At 40.9% G+C, this 19756-nt stretch overlaps 1 protein-coding gene and 1 long non-coding RNA gene across 3 annotated transcripts in view; both read right to left on the bottom strand.

The window, feature by feature from the left end:
- AP3B1 (adaptor related protein complex 3 subunit beta 1) overlaps window positions 1–3386 on the bottom strand; it is a 154960-nt gene extending 151574 nt beyond the window's left edge. Inside the window, exon 1 of the mRNA XM_069001009.1 lies at window positions 3150–3386. Within this exon, the coding sequence (XP_068857110.1) occupies window positions 3150–3280 (131 nt within the window). The 5' untranslated portion in view covers window positions 3281–3386. The remainder of the gene's footprint in view (window positions 1–3149) is intronic.
- A 2844-nt stretch (window positions 3387–6230) lies between these two features.
- On the bottom strand, window positions 6231–13466 carry LOC138103658 (uncharacterized). 2 transcript variants are annotated; one of them, XR_011147792.1, is made up of 4 exons: window positions 13409–13466; window positions 12688–12820; window positions 12491–12567; window positions 6231–6975 (listed from the first exon to the last, which is right to left on the bottom strand). It is a non-coding gene; the product is annotated as an uncharacterized lncRNA (long non-coding RNA). The 2 variants fall into 2 exon arrangements; XR_011147793.1 differs by having other exon boundaries at window positions 13406–13457.
- Between the last annotated feature and the right edge of the window lie 6290 nt (window positions 13467–19756).

The following is a 19756-nucleotide window of genomic DNA, read 5'->3' as shown; positions in this document are numbered from 1 at the left end:
AGGCTCAGACTGATTCATCTCAGGTATGTAAGATCTTTCAATTATTCACTTATTGAGATGCTTAACAGAATGAACACAAAAATTCCATTCACCTGCTTCATTCATCTAACCAAGCAAAAAGCTTTAAAATCAATACATACCAAATACAAAAGTTGTATCTGCCTCTTTAGTCAGGATTAAATACTTACAGCTAGCGCCAGTATCATATATTTGTTGTGAAATCTGTTATTCAAGAACAGTTTCAGTTTAGTCAAAACCAGTAAGAAATCAGTTTCTTCTGTACATGTTGTAATACTATAGAGATTAGAGAACTCCTCCTTTCCTCATTTCTTTTGTCCTGAACATGTACAGTTACTTCACAGAAGCAGACCAAAGTGGTATACTTATTTTTTCTATTTTCTTTCACTTCAGTAAATACATACAGTGTATTAGCTAATGAGAAACCATGTTTGTACATGGTGTGTGCAACATAATGCACCTTGCTTATATTAAGATAAAAAATCATGAAATAAACTGTTACCTTTAATAATCTTCCAGCAGTAAAACTTTCCACTTAGTCAGGATTAAGATGTCACCAGGACAGAAATTTTGACAAACTGAGACATTTTCAACACTGATAGCATGTGTTTTAACCAAACCCCAACACAAACATGTACTGAAAATACTATGTTCACTAATCAAATTAAAATTATATTTGTAATTGAAAGTTATTGGATAAATCATTGAATGCTAAAGGTAAAAAAGGCAGTTTTATCAGGAGAATGATAAATAGACTTTTACATCAAGGGATGCTCAGAGCTTTTAGATGAGACGAACTTCAGCAGAGTATTCCTACTGAAATGTGAGAAATAAAACAGGACAAATAATTTATATTAGAACAACTTTGGATTTCAGATTTAAGTCTACCAATACTGATTCGTGCCTCTGTGTGGGCCCTTCTGTCGTAAGATCAAAGACAACTTATCCTAACAACTTCATTAATGCCATACCCCTTTTGGCTTACTTCTTCATGACAAACAGAAGAAGACAGACAACAAAGAAAAGAGACAGGAGTTTTTTCAAGAAACTATTTACAATAGCAACATGATACTTATACGTTTACTACCTGATATTTACTATTTACTGGCAATGGGCAAGTGCAGGGTTCTGGGCCATATATTATATATGTATCCCTCCGCTGAGAAGGAGCATTTCTCGTATCATCAGTAGACCTAAGGACGAATCCCCCTTCCTCAGCAACAAAAAAAGTTTGCCAAGAACTGAAACAACACAATGATACCAGACATGAGTATATCAGCAGTGATGAGAGACAATCTAGAGAGATCAGCAAACAACCTTTGAAAAGCTCTAACAGCAATTTTCATTTCACCAGTGGAATACTTCACTAAACACACACCTTCACAGGCAAGATGCAAGGACACATTTTGCACTTTTCTGTATGCTCTTATATTGCCTTCTGATGAGCAGGTTTTGCGCTATTACTAGAGTGAACCAGTAGAAAGACAAAGTATACGCTTGATGAATGACAACTTCATTTTCCAACCAGAGTGCCACACATTCTGCTTTTCCAACAATAACCCTCACTTGCAGTTCAGTGGCTTTTCCACACTACACAAATTTTCACACTATGCAAATCACCTTCCCTGTATGGTGTCTGTTCCTCAACTATCCAATCCACACTCAGAGCCCAACCACACAAGTGTGAATTGTGGATAACACCCTACTTCAGCAAGAATTTGCTTGTCAGCTACAAAAGACCACAGACAGCAATGTCTGTTTTCCTCTCAATAATTCCTTTAGAGGATTACACTTCTGTAAGTGTAAGAGCAAGTCTGGAGGAGCAATTAATTAATATGGCACATTCACATATCAAAAGCTGTTCTGGTTCTTCCATACTAAAGGACAGCCATATACATACACACGTACAAAACATCTCAGGACCCCAGAGCTGTATTTCCCTGTGATCACTGCGAAGCCTTGGGTAGAACCAGTCACCTCAGCTTCTGCATCTAATAAAACAAAGAGCTATACTTCACTTGCAAAACAGTCCTAAGTTTATGAGTTATGTAGAAAATTATGGCCATGATCAATGACCAGGATACCCCCCAGCCCGTGGAAAAAAGAAAGTAGCAAAATAATGGTTTAGAAACAAAGTGCGAAGTTGTTTCTATGGAAGGGGACAAGAAAAGAAGGGTGCAAACAATGTAAATCAGCTAAAACACACAAATCCATAGAAGTGCATTTATACTAGAGCAGTGAAAATTTGAACTGGAACAAAATGAAAAAGCAAAGTATTTAGCAAAATAGAAGGGTAAAAACAAATGAGACTCATCTGGCAAACTGAGGAGGCCCATCAGGTACTGTCTCACAGAGCTAAGCATTAGACTGACAGCAGCTTCATGTTTTCGTGATTTACTTTGGGGTGGTTCACAAATAAACACATCAGTCGAGGTTTCCAGAGCACAGATGTTCTCTTTGTGCAGAACAATCAAACTGAAGAAGCAGCAATTGATTTTCTAATGTCCATGAGACCTTAGTTTATGGTGCTTTCTTATTGGTTGCTCTCCGAATAGATTTCCAATTTGTTGTAGAATACAATTCCAGCTTAGCAAACCTTTTGATCCTTTCATTTGGACATTCTTCCTCTCCAATCCACTTTTACTTTAAGGAGCTGAAGGCTTTCTGTACCAGTGCACTTGGCCGGGTTTTTTTTTAACTTCTCCATTTCCTCATTTTGACTTCTGACCAAGAGACTGTTAACACCCACTTCAAGCTGGCCACCTCGCCCTGATCCACTACACTTTCAACCACAACTCCCAAAAATGCTTTTTTTTTTTTTTTTTTTTTTACAAACACTTTATATATATACACATTTGACGGCAAAATTAAGACAATTCCAGCGCGGTTAGCTGTCGAAACAGAGGAAAAATGATAAGCAGTTTTCCAAATAAACCAAAAGAAACACTTTGCAAATAACCCACTCCCTACGCATACTCTAAACGTAAGCAAGCCAACTTTTTCGCGGAGTCACGAGGGGAGTACAAGCGGGAGGCGCGGCTTCCCCGTCAGGGCCCCTGGAGCTTTCCCTCCCCGTGGGATGCCCCGCCAGCCCAGCACCGCCCGCCCGAGAGCCCAGCGAGCTCCCTTACTTCTTGGTGTCGCTGCTGAAGAGCCCGAAGGCCGCGGGAGCCGAGGGGGTCACGGTGGGCGCCGCTTCCTGCGCCAGCTCGGGTGTCGACTCCCCGCCCTGCTCGCTGTAAGTGAGCCCGTTGCCGGACATGCCGCCGCTGCCGCTGGTGCTGGTGCTGGTGCCGCCGGTGCCCGCCCGCCCCGCCAAAGTTGCCGTCGCTGCACCCCGGACCTGCCGCCCGGCGCTCCCCCCGGAAGCTGGGCCGTCACGCGGCGGGGGGCGGGGCGGGGGCGGGGCGGCCGGGCCCGGACGTGCGGCCGGAGCCGCGGCCCCGGGGCAGGGGGAGGGGCTGGCCCGTGGCGCGCCTCGGGGTGTGCTTCCCGGGCCTCTGCCGGCCCCTTAAAATACAAAGCATGGCCTGGCGCCTGAGGTCGTTTGTTGCTTCTAGTGACCGTGTTACCAATGCCGCTACTCCACGCCCACGACTGAAGTGGGGTAACCTAGACTAGAAGAAGCTGTTCAGTTTGAGAGGCCAGAAATATAAAATGATAGTTAGAAGTCTTCTGAGGGAAGTTTCTCCTAATTCCTTTTTACAGTCTTGTTTTCCTGCGTGCATCTTTCCCCTTTCCCCTTAGTCTCTTAGGAATAATCTGTGTTCATTAAAACACCCTTCAATCTGACTCCTGACATATGCTACTGGAGTGCAACCTTTTTATCCTTAGAACTGAACTCATTTCCAAAAGGTTACCTGTTCACAATCAATACTTTTTATCCTGCAGAGAAGAAAAAAAAAAGAAAGAAAAAAAAAAAGGGGAAAGAATGGATTGTCATATTTTTCTGAAGCAGCCTTTTGACTTGCTGCTTTTCAGCAACTTGCACATTTCTGATTGAAACGGATACAATACCAAGCAAATAAACTTTTTACAATAGCAGTAAAATATCTATTAAGAGTATGGGACTACCATAAAGGTAGTTGTCCTCAACAGCTGCCTTCTACAGATGCCAGCATTTTAATTTTTTTTATGGTCTCTCACAGCTTTCTCCTGTGTACTTTTGGAAGTCATGATTTAGAGTGTAAAAGCCCCAGTGTGAATATTCTTGACCATCTCCATTTTACCTATTGGTTTTTTAGACTTCCGCCTTTGTTCTGCTTTTTGCATTATTTACAGTAACAGCCATCACAGTTTTCTTTCCCTGCAGAAAGAAATATCTCATTATTACTACCATAAACTGTCACAGGAACTGTTGCTACTTATCCAGTGATTTGATTTGAGGCAGACACCTCTAAATCATACAGAATCAGAGAGGATTCTATATCCTGATTTTTAAAGGATCAAAAACCAGACTAGGCTTCTGGAGAACTGGGTCTGAACCAGACAAAAATGGACACCCACTTCTCTCTGCAGAAGGACCTGGGAATTCCTCTCAGCAGTCCTTAGAAATTGTCTCTGTTTTTCAGACCATGCCTATTTATTTCAAATTGTGACAGAGACAGCACTTGAACATGAAGAGGTCTCTAGCTATGTCTTTTATTCATGTACCAGGCACATATAGTGCAGGAAGGGGTAACCTACATGAAACCAAGTCTGTAGTTTGTAAGGTAGATCTATTCTAATTTTTTTTAAGACTCTCTGCTTGTTCTCCGAGGCAAGAGGTTAAAACTGCTTGCTTCTTTTTATGAATCTATAAAATAAGTATATATTAGCAGTAAGAAGCTCCTTAAGTATAAGAAACCAATTCTTTTCTTACTATGTATATTTGCTACATAGGATTCACTCCATGTGTTACTTAAGTAATCTTAGGATAAATGGAAAAAGAAAACAACAGACTTGTAGAATGTCAGAGTAATTCATGGGAATACAAATGGCAAAAATAAGACAAATGGCTATTGAAGTGGATGATCATGGGACTGTGATATGAGAAGAGAAGGAAATAGTAACAGTAATGCAGAGCTTGAAAAGGTCTTGCAAATGACAAAAGAAATATTATCTGAAGGTTTATTAAGTATAATTGAAAATTCCTATCAGGATGGTTAGCTATGAGCTTTTGCTATCAGTTCTTGATCTAGTTTTAGCCTGAAATATGCCACAACTGTTCAATGAACAGCCTTTTCCTGTCTAAATTATGTCTTCAAATTCACCATGCAGTGATAAGGTACTTGCACATTGAATTTATACCTGTATGCAGTTATGTCAAAATTACAGAATCATGAAACACAAAATACTCCAAATCTAAATTCTCTACTTACATTCATTGATTATAGCATTCTATATTTCAAGGCTTTGTGCAGCATAAGAAAATTAACAGAAAGGCTTAAAAGAGAGAACATAAAAGGCTTTTGCTTCTCAGTTTTCCACTTATATATCTTTCTGAAACTATTTCATCTCCATTACTCATAGCATCTTCACAACTCTACTTATCTAGTGTCTGGTAAATTACATGGTTTCATACTTTCCATTCATAGATGTTAACAACTATACTGAAGTGGTGTGTGGACACAGCTTTTAAAAGTTAATTGCACTGAGAAATACCTTCCAAGGCTCAATGGAAGATGTATTTGTATGGATAAATACATACACATTTTCATCAAAACTCATGAATAGTGGTGTATACATATGTGTTTGAGGGGAGAAGGATTTACATTGCTCAAAAAGTTGTAATTTTATAGTTCCAGCAAGCATTAACTTTTCTAGGCTTTCTGAAACATTTACAGAAGATACTCTGCAGTTTTTTACAAAGTTATATACATTTTGTGGCCGCTGGGCTGCCAAATGCTTATTGAGTGCCCTCTTGTGGCTCAGATTATTAGTGTGTTATTTGCCATGAAAAAGACAGGAGATGCATTGGTACAGAAATTAATTTTTATGGAATTCAAGCTCTGTACAAGAGAAATGTCAAGCTACTAAAAGCTTTGCTGATATTGTATATATTGCTGATAGACTTTCATAAATGCAAAATGTGCTGGTATTGCAGATTTTACACAAACATGTAAGAGTTTTGACTTGTAAATGTCATTTATAAAGGATAAGTAATGATACAATACGAACTTCTTGTAATATGATTTTTCATTCAGTAATGATTTAGAAATCTGGTGTATAATAAGTTACTTTAAAATTAAGTACCAAGAACTCATTCCCCAACCTGGAATAATGGTTTTTCAGTCTGAGGCGTGAACTCAGCTTCCAGTATTCCTGAGCATGAAAAACACTTTAATCTGCTTCTCTCCAAGTGAATCAAGATTTGGGACTGTAATGAAAGCAAATGAGCTTTTTTTTCAAAAGTACCAGTTATATATTCCTTCTTAGCAGGACTGGCTACTGTGTTATCCACAGAAGTGGAGCTCATTATCTCATCATGAAATCAGGAGACTCCAGATTCTCTTCTGTTCCTTTTATTATACAGTGCTTCTGTAAACTCTAAAACTACACAATATATATCTTTTGCCTTCATCAGTTAATATTCCTTCAAACGATTATGATGATTTTAGCTAATGATGAATAGGGAAAGTAGAAGCAAAAACAAAAAGCAAAAACATAGAACACAAAAGAGAAATATTTGAAAAATAAAACAATTCTTCAGTTGTAGAGTTCTTTGTAATTTCTTCAAGCATGAACATGTAAAATAGGTATTAGTAGAACTGGAAACATAATATTAGATATTACTTTTGGATAGAGAATGTCTTAGAATTAAAAACATTGGGATTTTATTAAAAACTATTACAGAAATACAAATATCTCCAATGGAATAAGTGCTGTTATACTCTTATACTGATATCAGACTTGGTGTGTTTGATGGTAATTAAAATCCATGTAAAATGGAAGGTGAACCAGTCTTCAAAACTTTCACTGTAATTGAAAATATTTTTTGTTATTTTTTCATTGTTTAATCTTCCCAGATATTTAAATATCATACCATTAAATATTATATCAAAGCAGGAAACCTCAATCACCTGCCAGCAATTTCCCATTACTCCTATGACATGAATGCTCACAGACCTCAAATAATAGGTTTAAAACATTGAAAACTGTGTTCAAATGTTTATTGCACTGTATCCTAATTTTTAAAAACACATACCCTTGAAAACTGAAAGAATTTGGCTTTTTCTCATATTTATTTTAAGTAGAAGTTCAGGGTGTGGTGGATTCTCTCAAGTACCCCAGCTGGTCATAACTATCTTTCTGAAGAAGTCACCAGTTACAGATTCAGTCTTGATTGGCCTTTTTTATATCAGTTCTAGGTTTCCTCCTAGATCTATTAGTGAACCAACTACAGGCTTTGATTTGCCAATTTATCTTCTCCTTTTCTTAATCTAGAGAAGCAGTGAGTCTTCAGTTACAACAAAATATTTAACTGGTTTAAGTAATGAAGCTTAAATAACTTTTTAAAACCTTGTGCCTACATAAACAATTTATACTGTAACATGCCTCCCTTAATTAGTGTTTTAGTTTGATAGTTACAGTTTGTAATGCACATTTATTTAAATATATTTTATTTATTTATTTAAATATCTTTTAAAAGATATTTAGATCTTTTTAGATTAAAGGCTTTAAGAAGGAGGTACATGTACATGGTTTATGTGTTTATTATAAGATACCTTCTTCATTGTGCTGCCACTGTCTAGAAGCTCCACTGAGTTAGGCTGCTCTTGAAATACATTCCTTGACAGCTGGAATACTTCAAGTGTCTTACTGGATCCTGAGGTTTTAAAGCAAGTCAAGCTGCACTTACTAAGGACTTCAACCTTCGTGTTTCTCGTGTACCTGCACATCCTTCATGGTCTGCCTTTAAACTACACTAGTGCAGGAAATAAACATTTGTGTTCGTGTTTGATTTCTAAAGGTACTGCAAGTGAATTGTTTGGCAGAAATAAAGGGATAAATATTAATGAAAAAAACCACAGGTTTATAAGATCTTTTCAGCGTGTTTCTGTATCTTCCCGTCATCTTAGATCTGTCCTAAAGAACTTCTATTCAGTTCTTGAGATTGTAGTTCAGTTTATTGCTGGATAATCAGCAATCACAATATGTGCAATAATAAAAAGTGAAAATAGGCAGTTTGGAGCAACGGGCCATAAGCAGAGAGAAGGCTAGCATATTGCAAGCACATTGTAAGGCACACTGTGATTTCCTTGGCATGAAGTCAACTATGCATTAGTCCTGGTATAGATTACAGTGGTACCAGAACAGGTTTTACTGATGTTGAATGAATATAGCATACTCTTTTCCACTATAGCTGGAGCACAATGCCCGTCAAAAATACCATCTTCTTATTTCTACAGAATGCAGCATGTATCACATCCCATGGAGGAAAAAAAGAGTATTCAGCAAAAAAAAGTGCCAGTTTAAGGAGATCCAGAATCAAAAAGAATCATGGAACCAAAAAGAATCGTCAAATGGCTAAGGTTGGAAAGAGCCACTCTAGGTCATCTAGTCCAACCTCCTTACTCAAGCAGGGTTCCCCAGACCAATGGTACTTAGGAATGTGTGCATACAGCTTCTGAACAGTCTCTTTGCTGGAGAAATAGACTCCACACCCTCTCTGGGCAATCTGTTCCAGGTCTCAGCCACGCTCACAGTAAAGAAGTTCTTCCTTATGTTCAGGTGGAACTTCTGTGTTCCACTTTCTGCCCTTCGCTTCTCATTCTATTGTTTGGCACCTCTGAGAAGAGCCTGGCTCCATCCTCTTGGCAGCCTCCCTTCAGATAGGTCCCACTCAGGCTTCTCTTCTCCAGGCTAACCAAAACCAGCTCCCTCTGCCTTTCCTAATAAGTGAGGTGCTCCAGTCTCCTCATCATCTTTGTAGCCTCTGCTAGACCTGCTCCAGGAGCTCCATGTCTCTGTTGTCCTGAGGAGCCCAGAACATCTGGAGTGCGGCATCCTCACCAGGGCAGGACCTTCCATGACCTGCTGGCAATGTCCTTCCTAATGCCACCCAGGATACCATTGGCCTCCTTGGCCACCAGGACACTCTGCTGGCTCTTGGACAGCTTGGTGTCCACCAGGACCCGCAGGTCCTTCTCTGCAGAGCTGCCCCCCAGCAGGTCAGCCCCAGCCTGTGCTGGTGCCTGGGCTTGTTCCTCCCCAGGTGCAGGACCTGGCATTTGCCTTTGCTGAATTTCAGATGGTTCTTCTCTGCCCATCTCTCCATCCTGTCAAGGTCCTTCTGAAGGGCTGCAGAACACGCCGGGGTGTGTTGGCCATTCCTCCCAGCTTTGTGTTCTCAGTGAATGTGCTGAGGAGGCACATTCCCCATTTCACAAGTCAAGGATGAACAATTTAAACAGTTCTGGGCCCAGTATTGAACCTTGGAGGACACCACCAGTGACAGGCCTCCAACTGTACCACTGATTTTGACCTTCTGGGATCTGTTGTTTAGCCATTTCTTGACGCACCTCACTGTCCACTCATCCAGCACACATCCCTGGGTTTGTCTATGAGGATGTTGTGAGAGACGGTGTTGAAATCCTTGCTGAAGTCAAGTAGACAATATCCACTGCTTTCCCCTCATCCATCCAAGCAGTAGTTTCATTGTAGAAGACAATCAGGTTGGTCAAGCATGACTTAACCTTTATTGAACCCATGCTGACTATTCCTCATCATCTTGTCACCCGTGTGGATAGAGATGGTCTCCAGAATGAGGTGCACCATCAGTTTCCCAGGGATCGAGGTGAGGCAGACTGGCTGGTAGTTTCCTAGGTCCTCCTTCTTGCCCCTTTTGAAGACCCGGGTTGTTGTAATGCTAGGTTTAGTTTAGCAAGCTGCAGCTTTCCTCAGCAGAGCTGCTTAGGGCAGTGCGACCATTGTCACCCTCCCACAGTCCATTTCGGATGGCTCTGCGGTTTTGCTCCAGCTAGCTATCAGCCTTACAACACAGTGATGGTGAAGGAGGCGAGAAGGGTCTCTCCATAAGGGTTTAAGAGGGTCTTTAATATTACATCTTATCCCAGCGACCCCCAGAGGCAGAGACGCCTCGTTATCCAGGCACACGGGGTGTTTCTCACGGGCGGTACATGGGCGGAGCTGGGGTACAGGAACCAATAGGGAGGACCCGAGGGAGTGGCCAGGGGTAGGGGCAAGGAAAAGCAGGGGAGGAAAAATATAGGATGAGAAAAGCGGTGGGTGAACAGATCATCACGCTGGGTGACATTTGCTTTCTTCCAGTCCTGAGCACCTCTCCTGATGTCCATGACCTTTTAGAGATGGTCTCTCAATGGTGTCTGCCAGCTCTCTCAGCACTCATGGATGCATCCCATCAGGGTCCCTGGACTTGTGGGTGTCAAGTTTGACTAAATGGTCTCTTAACCAATCCTTCTCAACCAAAGAAAAGTCTTTTTTTCTCCAGACCTTCTCCCAGATCTTCTGGGTTAGAATCCCTGAAGGGTGGCCTTGGCAGAAGACTAAAGCAAAGAATATGTTCAGTAATTCTGCCTTCTCTGCAACCTCTGTCACGAGGGTCCCTGTTTCATTCAGTAGCAGGCTCACATTATGCCTAATATTAATTTTGTTACTGACTAATTTATATATTGATATATTTGAAAACAAAATATAAAGTGGAACGTGGAATTAAATAAGAGAAAAGCAGAAAGTTGGTTTTAGAAACCAGAATGAGCAAAAAGAAGGAATGAAGTCTCAGAAAGCTATGGTGGCTCTTTCAGGTGGTAATCACAGAAGATACAATTCTTACCAAGAATGTAATAGGATTTGTGTGAGAAACACAGGACAGCCTCTTACTGGAGGAGAAACAAAGGGAGAAATTAAAGGTGTAATGCCAGAAAATGGTTCTTCTTCACATTTTCCTAAGAGTGGAACACTTCCATTACTTATCCTAACAGATTTTTTTTTTTTTTTTTTTAATGTATGATAATTTATAAATAGTTTCTGGAAAGAACATAATGAACTGGCTGAGAATAAGGTCTGTGAGCAATTGCTACACTGAAGTGCACTTGTATATTAAAGGAGTAAAAAGGTGAATAAATTATTTTGGTGGCATACCAAGAATGAGAAAGTTTAAATAACACTGGATACAAAGAAGGTAATTTGAGACAGGGGAAAAAACCCAAACAAACCAGCATTTTTTTGCTAGAGACTTCCCTTTCAGTCACATCTGAATAGCAGCCATTCCTAACCTGACACTCCCAAGACCATGGAAATGTGTGTTCTGTTGAATAATATCTCTGGTTTGATTTGGAATGAGATAAGGACTTCTCAGGACCTCACAACTGTAATTCGAAAGCTAACTCACATATTTAGTTAACTAAATCTGAAGTTCTTTTCCTATGATTAAGAGTTATTGCTCAGACAAGATGTCCTGTTTCTCAAAAATGTAGGAAATTCAAATTAAAGAGAATTTATAGTCATTTATATGAAAAATTTCCTTTTTAAATGTATTATTTTAATAAACTTTCTGATCATAAATTATTATTTAGGTGATAATTATATTTCTTTTAATTGCATTTACTATTAAAATAGAATGGTATTTATAGAAATGTTCATATAAGAAAGTTTAAATTATTAATATACAAATTAAGAAAAAATAAATAGTTTTACATGAAATTTTTAAATTACAATATCAAACTGTGTCTCTGATACTAATTCTTTTTACTCTCACTGAATCACTGTAAATACATATTTTTCCATACTTTTAAAAAGGAGTATGTGAGAAAAGTAGATTTCTTTCATTTATTATTTAAAAACTAAAATAAAGGAAGTATAATGCACATTTATAAACTCTCACTGTTAAAGTTATTTTCAATGTGTATTCACAACCCTTTTTTATAACATAGGCTTCATTTAAATAAACAACATTTGTAGTCAGTCCTGTTTAGTGTCTCTCAGGATGTATTTAACAAAACTTGATATAAGAGAGATCGAGTTAAAGAATGAATTATATATGAGAGGCAGAAACCTGAACAGACCTGAACTCTGTGGCCTAGAAAATAGACACTTGATAGAGATCATTCTGGTTTATGATCTATATCTATAAAGTCATGAATTGCACAGAGAACATGACTCATTATCCCATCTTCTAGGAGTCATCGTATAAAGGCAGTAGACTGTAGGTCCAAAATAAACGGATATTTTTCCTACAGCACAACTGAATAAGTACTTTGATGGTTGCCATGAGATATTGTAGAAGCAAAAGTTTCCATGAGTTCAAAGAACAAGAAGATGAAATCATGAAAAAAAAGGTTATTGAACACAAAGATATCATTTCTGGCTCAGGAAGTTCCTGAACCACAAGTTTATTTAAGAGAAATATCATTATATAGTCTCCTTGTTCTGATATTCTTCCGTAAGGATCTGATTATGGTAATATTTATAAGTATTTAAAGTTAGATCTTTGGTGGTCCATCATTCTTACCTTCTGTATTTCAGTTCACTATTCCTATTGCAGCTAGCTAAATGTGTCGATATTCCTTTTATAACACAGTTCAGCAGCTGAAAAATGAGAAATTGTGTGAAGCATGAAAGAAATTAGCACATACATTATCTAATGGAATAATTCAACTTCTACCAAAGACTTGTAGTCTGGTAGAATGGGAACTAAAGTCATACTACCTTTCTACTTCTGCTTTCTCTTCTAAGGGACGCATCAGTCTACTTTATCTGTATTTGAAGAATGCCACATATGATGCAAGTCAGGCTACACATCCCCTTCTGATCACAAAAGCTGACACTTCATTTTGGCTTCCTGTTTTATTTGAGAGAAAACCAGAAACATCCTTTGTTTTCAGTCTTACTTATCCCTCCAGGTCTTATTTGATAATTCCACTTTTGAAACTGTAAAAAAAAATTTTGTTTGCCCCTACTAAACCATTGTGATGAGCCTTTAAAAAATATTAAGATGTTTATAGGGCTATCATGGCTATTTTTTACTAAGCTAGGATGACCCATCTATTTTGCTCTCAGGGACACCAAGTCCCAGCTTGCTGGTTGTCTAATCCTTCATTTATAAAGCTTTGGTGCTGCATGGTTATTAGTTCAAGTGCTCCACAAAGCAGTTCACTCCATCGAGTCACTTGAGTCAAAAGAGCAAATATCACTTACACAAAAATTCCTTTTTCTCTGAAGCAGTGAACTACTGTTGTGGTCCAGTTTTAAGGTTCTTAGAAATACCTCTGCCCAAATTAAGGTGCAAACGAGACCATATACCAGTGACAGTAGTAAGGGTTTTATTTGATGGTAAATATGAAAGAGAGAGAGAAAGAAAGAAAGAAGTAGAAAAATAAGTGGGGGTACAGAAAGAGCAACAGGGACAGAATAAGGACAATATCACCACTCTGTGGATCCCAACGATGTTCCATTGATCCTCTCCAGCTGGTCTCTTGGTGGTGAAGATCCCCCAGAAAGCACAGAGTCCCATGGGTTTATATAGCCTCGAGCCAGGTAGCAATGTCCAGGCACGTCCCTCTGGAGGAAGTGGGGGGCGGGGGCCGGGTGTCAGTCTCTCACAGCAGACTCTGGGTCTGTTGCACCACGTGCAGCCCTGTGGGGCCAAGCCTCTCACCTGAAAGTCCCGTGGATGTGCCCTGTGGGGCTGGGGGTTCCACAGCTGGGCCAGTTTGTGTAATCGAGGAGGGGTGTTTATTGCCTCTCACCAGAGGTTGCACCATGCACCCAAAACCTCCTCCTCCCCCTCGGTTGGGGGGAGTCTGTGTAAACCTGGCTTCTGTGAGCTGTGCTCTCTCCCCACCCCAAACTCAGCTGGGGATGATTGAACAATGGGTTTCCCTTTATCTAGTCAACAGTTTGACTTTCAGTTCAAAGTCCCACTCTTCACGGAGGCTTCTTTGGTTGTCGCTTCTTTATAATGAGCAACGCTTTATATCAATGTTTGAGGCATGAACTATTTTCAGTCTCTGACAACTACAATTGAGGATTTTGTTTCTAGATTCCAAGCTACTTCAGTCATTCATTTTCCTATGAAAGACATATGAAATAAGATGATGGCACTGGTGAGGCAAAATCCTATTTGGCATTCTACACCTGTTTGTTACATAACTGAACTTAAATGAGGAAAGCTTTTCTACAAAAATTCTTTGGAAATGAAATAATATCTTAGGAGATAGGCATATTATTCAAATATCAGACAAGCAACTAGCATCTAGGAGTAGCAGAGGTCCTAGCCATGCTTCCTTTCGAACTTTAATAAAGCATTTAAAGTTTTGCCAGTGGGTCATGCAAACCTTCTGACACCATTCTCATCAGAAAATTCTGCTTCCATGGCCTTTGGTGTCTGCATTTTTTCCTTCTTTTTATCATTAGTGACTGAGTTATTAAATGCTAGTGAAAGAAGACAGCTGCATTTCCATTATTCTCACTTACTGGGTAGAGAAGAATGTTTTTACAGAGATAAAACACTGCTTGTTAGTGGTCTGAGTTGCTTCACAACAAGCAAGGCTTGTCATAATTATTCTATTAGAAAAGGAAATGGATGGGATAAGCAAAGTCAAAGTAATGGTTAGTGTTGTACAAAAGGAGCAAGTCTACCAGGACATTCAAAAGGAGTGTGAACTACTTTGAAAATGCAAAATTGAGCATGTAGCATAGACAAACCTGGCACACTAGACCAAACAGTGGGAGTATGGGAGCAGGATGAGGAATCCAGTTGGGACAGCAGGGAATACACCTACACAATGACCAGGGTGGTCTGCATCTGGTTCTCCTCAGCAGAGCTTTGTGTATTGGGCTTTGCTTCTAGGGCAGAAGATAACACTGAGCACTGAAGAACATGACCTCACCCATGCACATGTCCACTTATATGTGGGATTGGGGGAACTGAAGAAAGTTAAAGCATTTGAAACTTCACCCTTGATGCCAAACACCTTCCTTCTGCTTCGACAAAAGCATTTCTTCAATATGGCTTCGTATATAATGTCCAGTTCCTTGAAAACAGGGAGACAAAGACCAAATTGCAGTTTCCTTCTTCAGTTTCCAAGCCATTTTTTTAGCATTCTTGGGCCAACTCCTGTCCCTGCAGAGGGGAAGTCCCACAAAGTGGCTGAGAGCATTGTCTAAACACTACTTGAATTCTGGCAGTTTTGGGGCCTATGAGCAGGTGGCCTATTGAGTAGATGAGGGAAAAACTGTGGATGTATTCTACCTAGACTTCAGTAAAGCTTTGATACTCTCTCCCACAGCATTCTTCTGGAGAAGCTGACAGTCCATGGCTTGGATAGGTGCTCTTTTACTCTTTTTTTACTCTTTTCTGAGTAAAAGCTGGCTGGATGGCCAGACCCAGAGAGTGGTGGTAAATGGAGTTACATGCAGCTGGTGGCTGGTCACCAGTACTGAGGCCAGTCCTGTTTAATGCCTTCATTGATGATCTGGACAATGGGATTGAGTGCACCCTCAGTCAGTTTGCAGGTGAAGCCAAGCTGGGTGGGAGTGCTGCTCTGCTGGAGGGCAGGAAGGCTCTGCAGAGGGATCTGGACAGGCTGGATTGATGGGCTGAGGCCGATGGTGTGAGGTTCAACAAGGCCCAGTGCCAGGTCCTGCCCTTGGGTCACAACAACCCCAGGCAGTGCCACAGGCTGGGGCAGAGTGGCTGGAAAGGGCCCACAGGAAAAGGACCTGGGGGTGCTGGTGACAGCAGCTGAACATGAGCCAGGGTGTGCCCAGGTGGCCAAGAAGGCCAATGGCATCCTGGCCTGGATCAGCAACAGTGTGGCCAGCAGGACCAGGGCAGGGATTGTCCCCCTGGCAATGGTGAGGCCACACCTCAAATCCTGTGTCCAGCTCTGGGCCCCTCAAGATAGAAAAGGCATTGAAGTCCTGGTGAAGAAGGGGCAGTCAATAACTAACTCATGTAAGCACAAGTTAACTATTGGGAGACAGCAAATGTTAGTTCAGACAGAAGATGTTAATTACAAAGCCTGAGAAGCCGAATTCACCCTAATCTTGTCAAGATAGAGGGGACAAGGATCATCTCACAGATTGCTGAATCATCCCTCAAAGGACTACGCATGCCCAGGGAGAAAGGTGACAAGTTCACTGCGAGGATGACTACTGGCCTCCATCAGAAAGACCCCCGAGGAAGAGGGGAGGCCTTCCTCAGCGCGACCACCAGGACACACAGTGCATGCGTGGCCCATATGCTAATGACTTCCGAGAAATAATTTGTTTAACCACACCTGTCCCAAGGAATGTGATGAATATTCATAATTTAACCCTTAATACTGTTTTGTAGAGAGCACCAGGTGTGTGTGTTTGGAGGAGCGATCCCCACACACCCGGCGCGCCGAATAAAGCAAATACCCACTTCTCTGTCTCTGTCTCTGAAGTGTCTCCTGGCCCGGTTGAGGCACAATTCACTGGAACGAGTCCAGAGAAGAGCAGTGGAGCTGGTGAAGGGTCTGGAGCACAAGTCCCATGAGGAGTGGCTGAGGGAGCTGGCGGTGTTTATCCTGGAGAAAAGGAGGCTCAGGGGAGAGACCTTGTTTCTCTCTGCAACTGCCTGAAGGGAGGGTGTAGCCAGGTGGGGGTTGGTATCTTCTCCCAGGCAACAAGAGATAGGATGAGAGGACATTGCTTCAAGCTCCACTAGAGGAGGTTCAGGTTGGACATCAGGAGGAATTTCTTCACTGAAAGAGTGGCTAAGCATTGAAGTGGACTGCCCAGGGAAGTGTGAAGTCACCATCCCTGGAGATGTTCAGGAAATGACTGGATGTGGCACTTAGTACTATGGTTATTTGGCATGGTGGTGATTGGTCCAAGGTTGGATTTTATGATCTTGGAGGTCTTTTCCAACCTGAATGTTTCTATGATACTTATATACTTGCTTTTCAAAAAAATTGAGGACTTACATCTTTTTCGGCAAAAATTAATTTAAGCAGAGGTAGTGATTAAAGGAGCGGGCTACTTTTACCTGAGTCCTTGCAAATGAAAAGTGTGTCTAAATTCGGGCACTCTTATTTTAAGGGGTAGGCAGTTACAAACACCGGAACAGAGTATACCAGCAACACTTCTAAGTGGAGATGAACTTTCAGGCTTCCTGAAATAACAATAGGTATAACTTTAAAGCTGTTTAGGAACTCACTGATTTGGCTACCTAAGTGCATCCCTTCTCCACTGCTTTGGAGAAGTACATTTACTTACATAAATACTGCTCTTCCTTTCTTTCTGTACATTGTTTTCTGTGGATGGTATCTTTCAGCTTTATACCGGCTAGCGCTTGTATTTCAACGCCTTAGAAAGCCTCGAGCAGCCCAGAGAGGTAGCAGGGGCAATCCCGCACTTTAGTAGCTCAAAATCGGTACCTGTATCAGCTGCAGAGCAAATACCATCAGCAGAAGCAAAGAGGGAGAAATACAGCTCCCTGCTCGCTCAATTTCCTGCAGTTAGAAGCTTTCAAATGAGAGAGACAACCATAGATGTTCCCAAGAAAAGCTGAGCTGAGAGAGAGGGCGGAGCCTCCCCTCGACTATCCTTTATTCGGAGAAGGGGAAAGGGGAGGACTGGGGGCAGACCCGGGGTGCCCGGCCGGTGAGACACTGCTAAAGAGTCTGAGTTACATTTGGTTCTGCCCGCGTTTGGAACAAAGGAGCTCGGAGCACATGGGCAGGAGTAAGTGTCTTTGGGAGGGGGAGGGGAAGCTCAGAACAGGCAGCAACAGTTTTCCTCTTCTTAGTCTCTCTGAGTGGCAGTCAGCTTCCCATATGTGAGAAATTTGATACCAAAAGCAAAGTAAGTCTGAAAGACTCAAAGAGAAATCTCAAATCTCTCCTCTTTGAAGGCAGGAGACTAAGAGATGACCTCTTGTTCTGGCCCACTCTCACCTCTCTGATGTTCTTTTAGTTGAGACTGTGACTCTTCTGAAGTATAAATGGGGGAAAAAAGTACGAAAACTGCATGGAACAGAAAATGGTAAATCAGAAATAAATTACCTATTAAATGAAGTTTTAGAGGAAGGGTTGGAGGAATACAGAATAGAGAACTTTGCTGTCATCTCCACAACACAAGGTTAAAGACACCAGATCTAGTTCTCTAAAAATTTTGATACCATTTACTCATTTCTACCCACATTAAATAAATCAAAATTATAAGCCTTCTAGCAGCAAAATAAAAATTCCTATTCATCAGGTACTTTTTGCACTTGAAATTACTCTGAGATTTTTGAAGTAATCTTAGCTTTGGCATCTAATTTAACTTAGTTGCATTAGAAATCAGTGCTTTTGAAACTATTTTTACATGGTGATTTCCTGGTGTGGCCTTCTTCCAAGGGAGACTCATGGGAGACTCACTGAGCCCTGATTTTTAAGTCCATAGAGAGGAAAGGACTGTGCAAAGGTCCACATTATCCTTACACTATGAAGAGCTATATTATTAGTATGAATCAGCATTGAAGGGAAATAATAATAATGATATATTAAGTTTTTGTCTATACATTGGTTAATGAAAATTGTCTGTGGCAGTTCCAACTTTGGGCACAAGAGGTAGATGTTTTCACATGAAACTTCCATCAAATACTTAACATTAGTAATCAGCTTTTATACTTCAGGATAAGAGGTAGTCAGCTGCAGTTAATTTCCTCTTCTATGTTTTATGTAGTAATATGTTTACAAAAAGTGAGATTAATTGTAAAGATGTAATGTGGAGAATGGGAGTAGCCATGCATTTATTTATAATGGGTTATTTATTTTGCCATGGGGGTCTTGAGGCTACACAGACAGTGCAGTGTCTTGTCAATATTTTGTTCTCTCAACAAAATATTTTTATATGTACTTACATGCACTTTTGAGATCAGAGTTGTCTCAGTTTGAGACAAGTTTAGAGGGAAACGCTCTGGAAGGAACGTCTCCTCAACAGAAGGCAGGTTTCAGCACTCCCTCCCCCACCAATACAAAAAGAATTTCTTGGAGGAAAGTGAGAAAAACTATTTATTTAACAAGCAAAGTGCTGGCAGGGCACAAGAAAAATTAATAACTATTAAAATATTAAACTTCCTCGATGTAGAGAAAGCTGGTGGATTTAGAGTTCCCTCTGTAGCTGGCTCAGCCCCTCCTGAGATCCAAGGCTGGGATGCGGCATCTCCGCAGCCTCCCTACCGGTCCACGGGGTCCGATGGTCTGGTTCTTGGATCACAGCTAGGCTGAACAGTTCCTGAGCAGTTCCAGAAGAGGATGAAGAAGTTACCGGAGGATTTCGGTATGCCGGTATGGGAAAATTTCTTGCCTCAGCTAACAGGCTAGCTAAAAGCAGGAAGCTAAAAGCTCCCTCAGCTCTGCAGCGGTGAGAACGCGGGGGAGTATGTGAGTCCTTGAACACAAACGGCACTGAAGAATTCGCTCCTTCACTTCCCGCCCTTTCCTTGGACCCAGCTTAAAGCTGTGGGACCCATTTCTGGTCAACAAGCAGACGATAGGGAATACAGTATTATCATAAAATCACTCCAAGACAAGAGTATACACAGTGAAACTGATTTTGTGGGGGATTGAGACTATATGTCGCTGGCATTCACCTGACCTGCACTGAATCTAGCAACGTTCTGTGAGGGTTGGGACTGTTTTGTTAGTTATTTCTTGCTCTCTTCAACCTAAACAGATTAAAAAACCAAGATTAAAAAGTCAACCTGATTAAAAGCCAAGTGTATCTGTACCCTTAAACATGGTTACATTTTTAACATATT

This window comes from Aphelocoma coerulescens (assembly GCF_041296385.1).
Source record: "Aphelocoma coerulescens isolate FSJ_1873_10779 chromosome Z unlocalized genomic scaffold, UR_Acoe_1.0 ChrZ, whole genome shotgun sequence".
NCBI lineage: Eukaryota > Metazoa > Chordata > Aves > Passeriformes > Corvidae > Aphelocoma > Aphelocoma coerulescens.
This window is presented reverse-complemented; position numbering and strand designations above follow the sequence as displayed.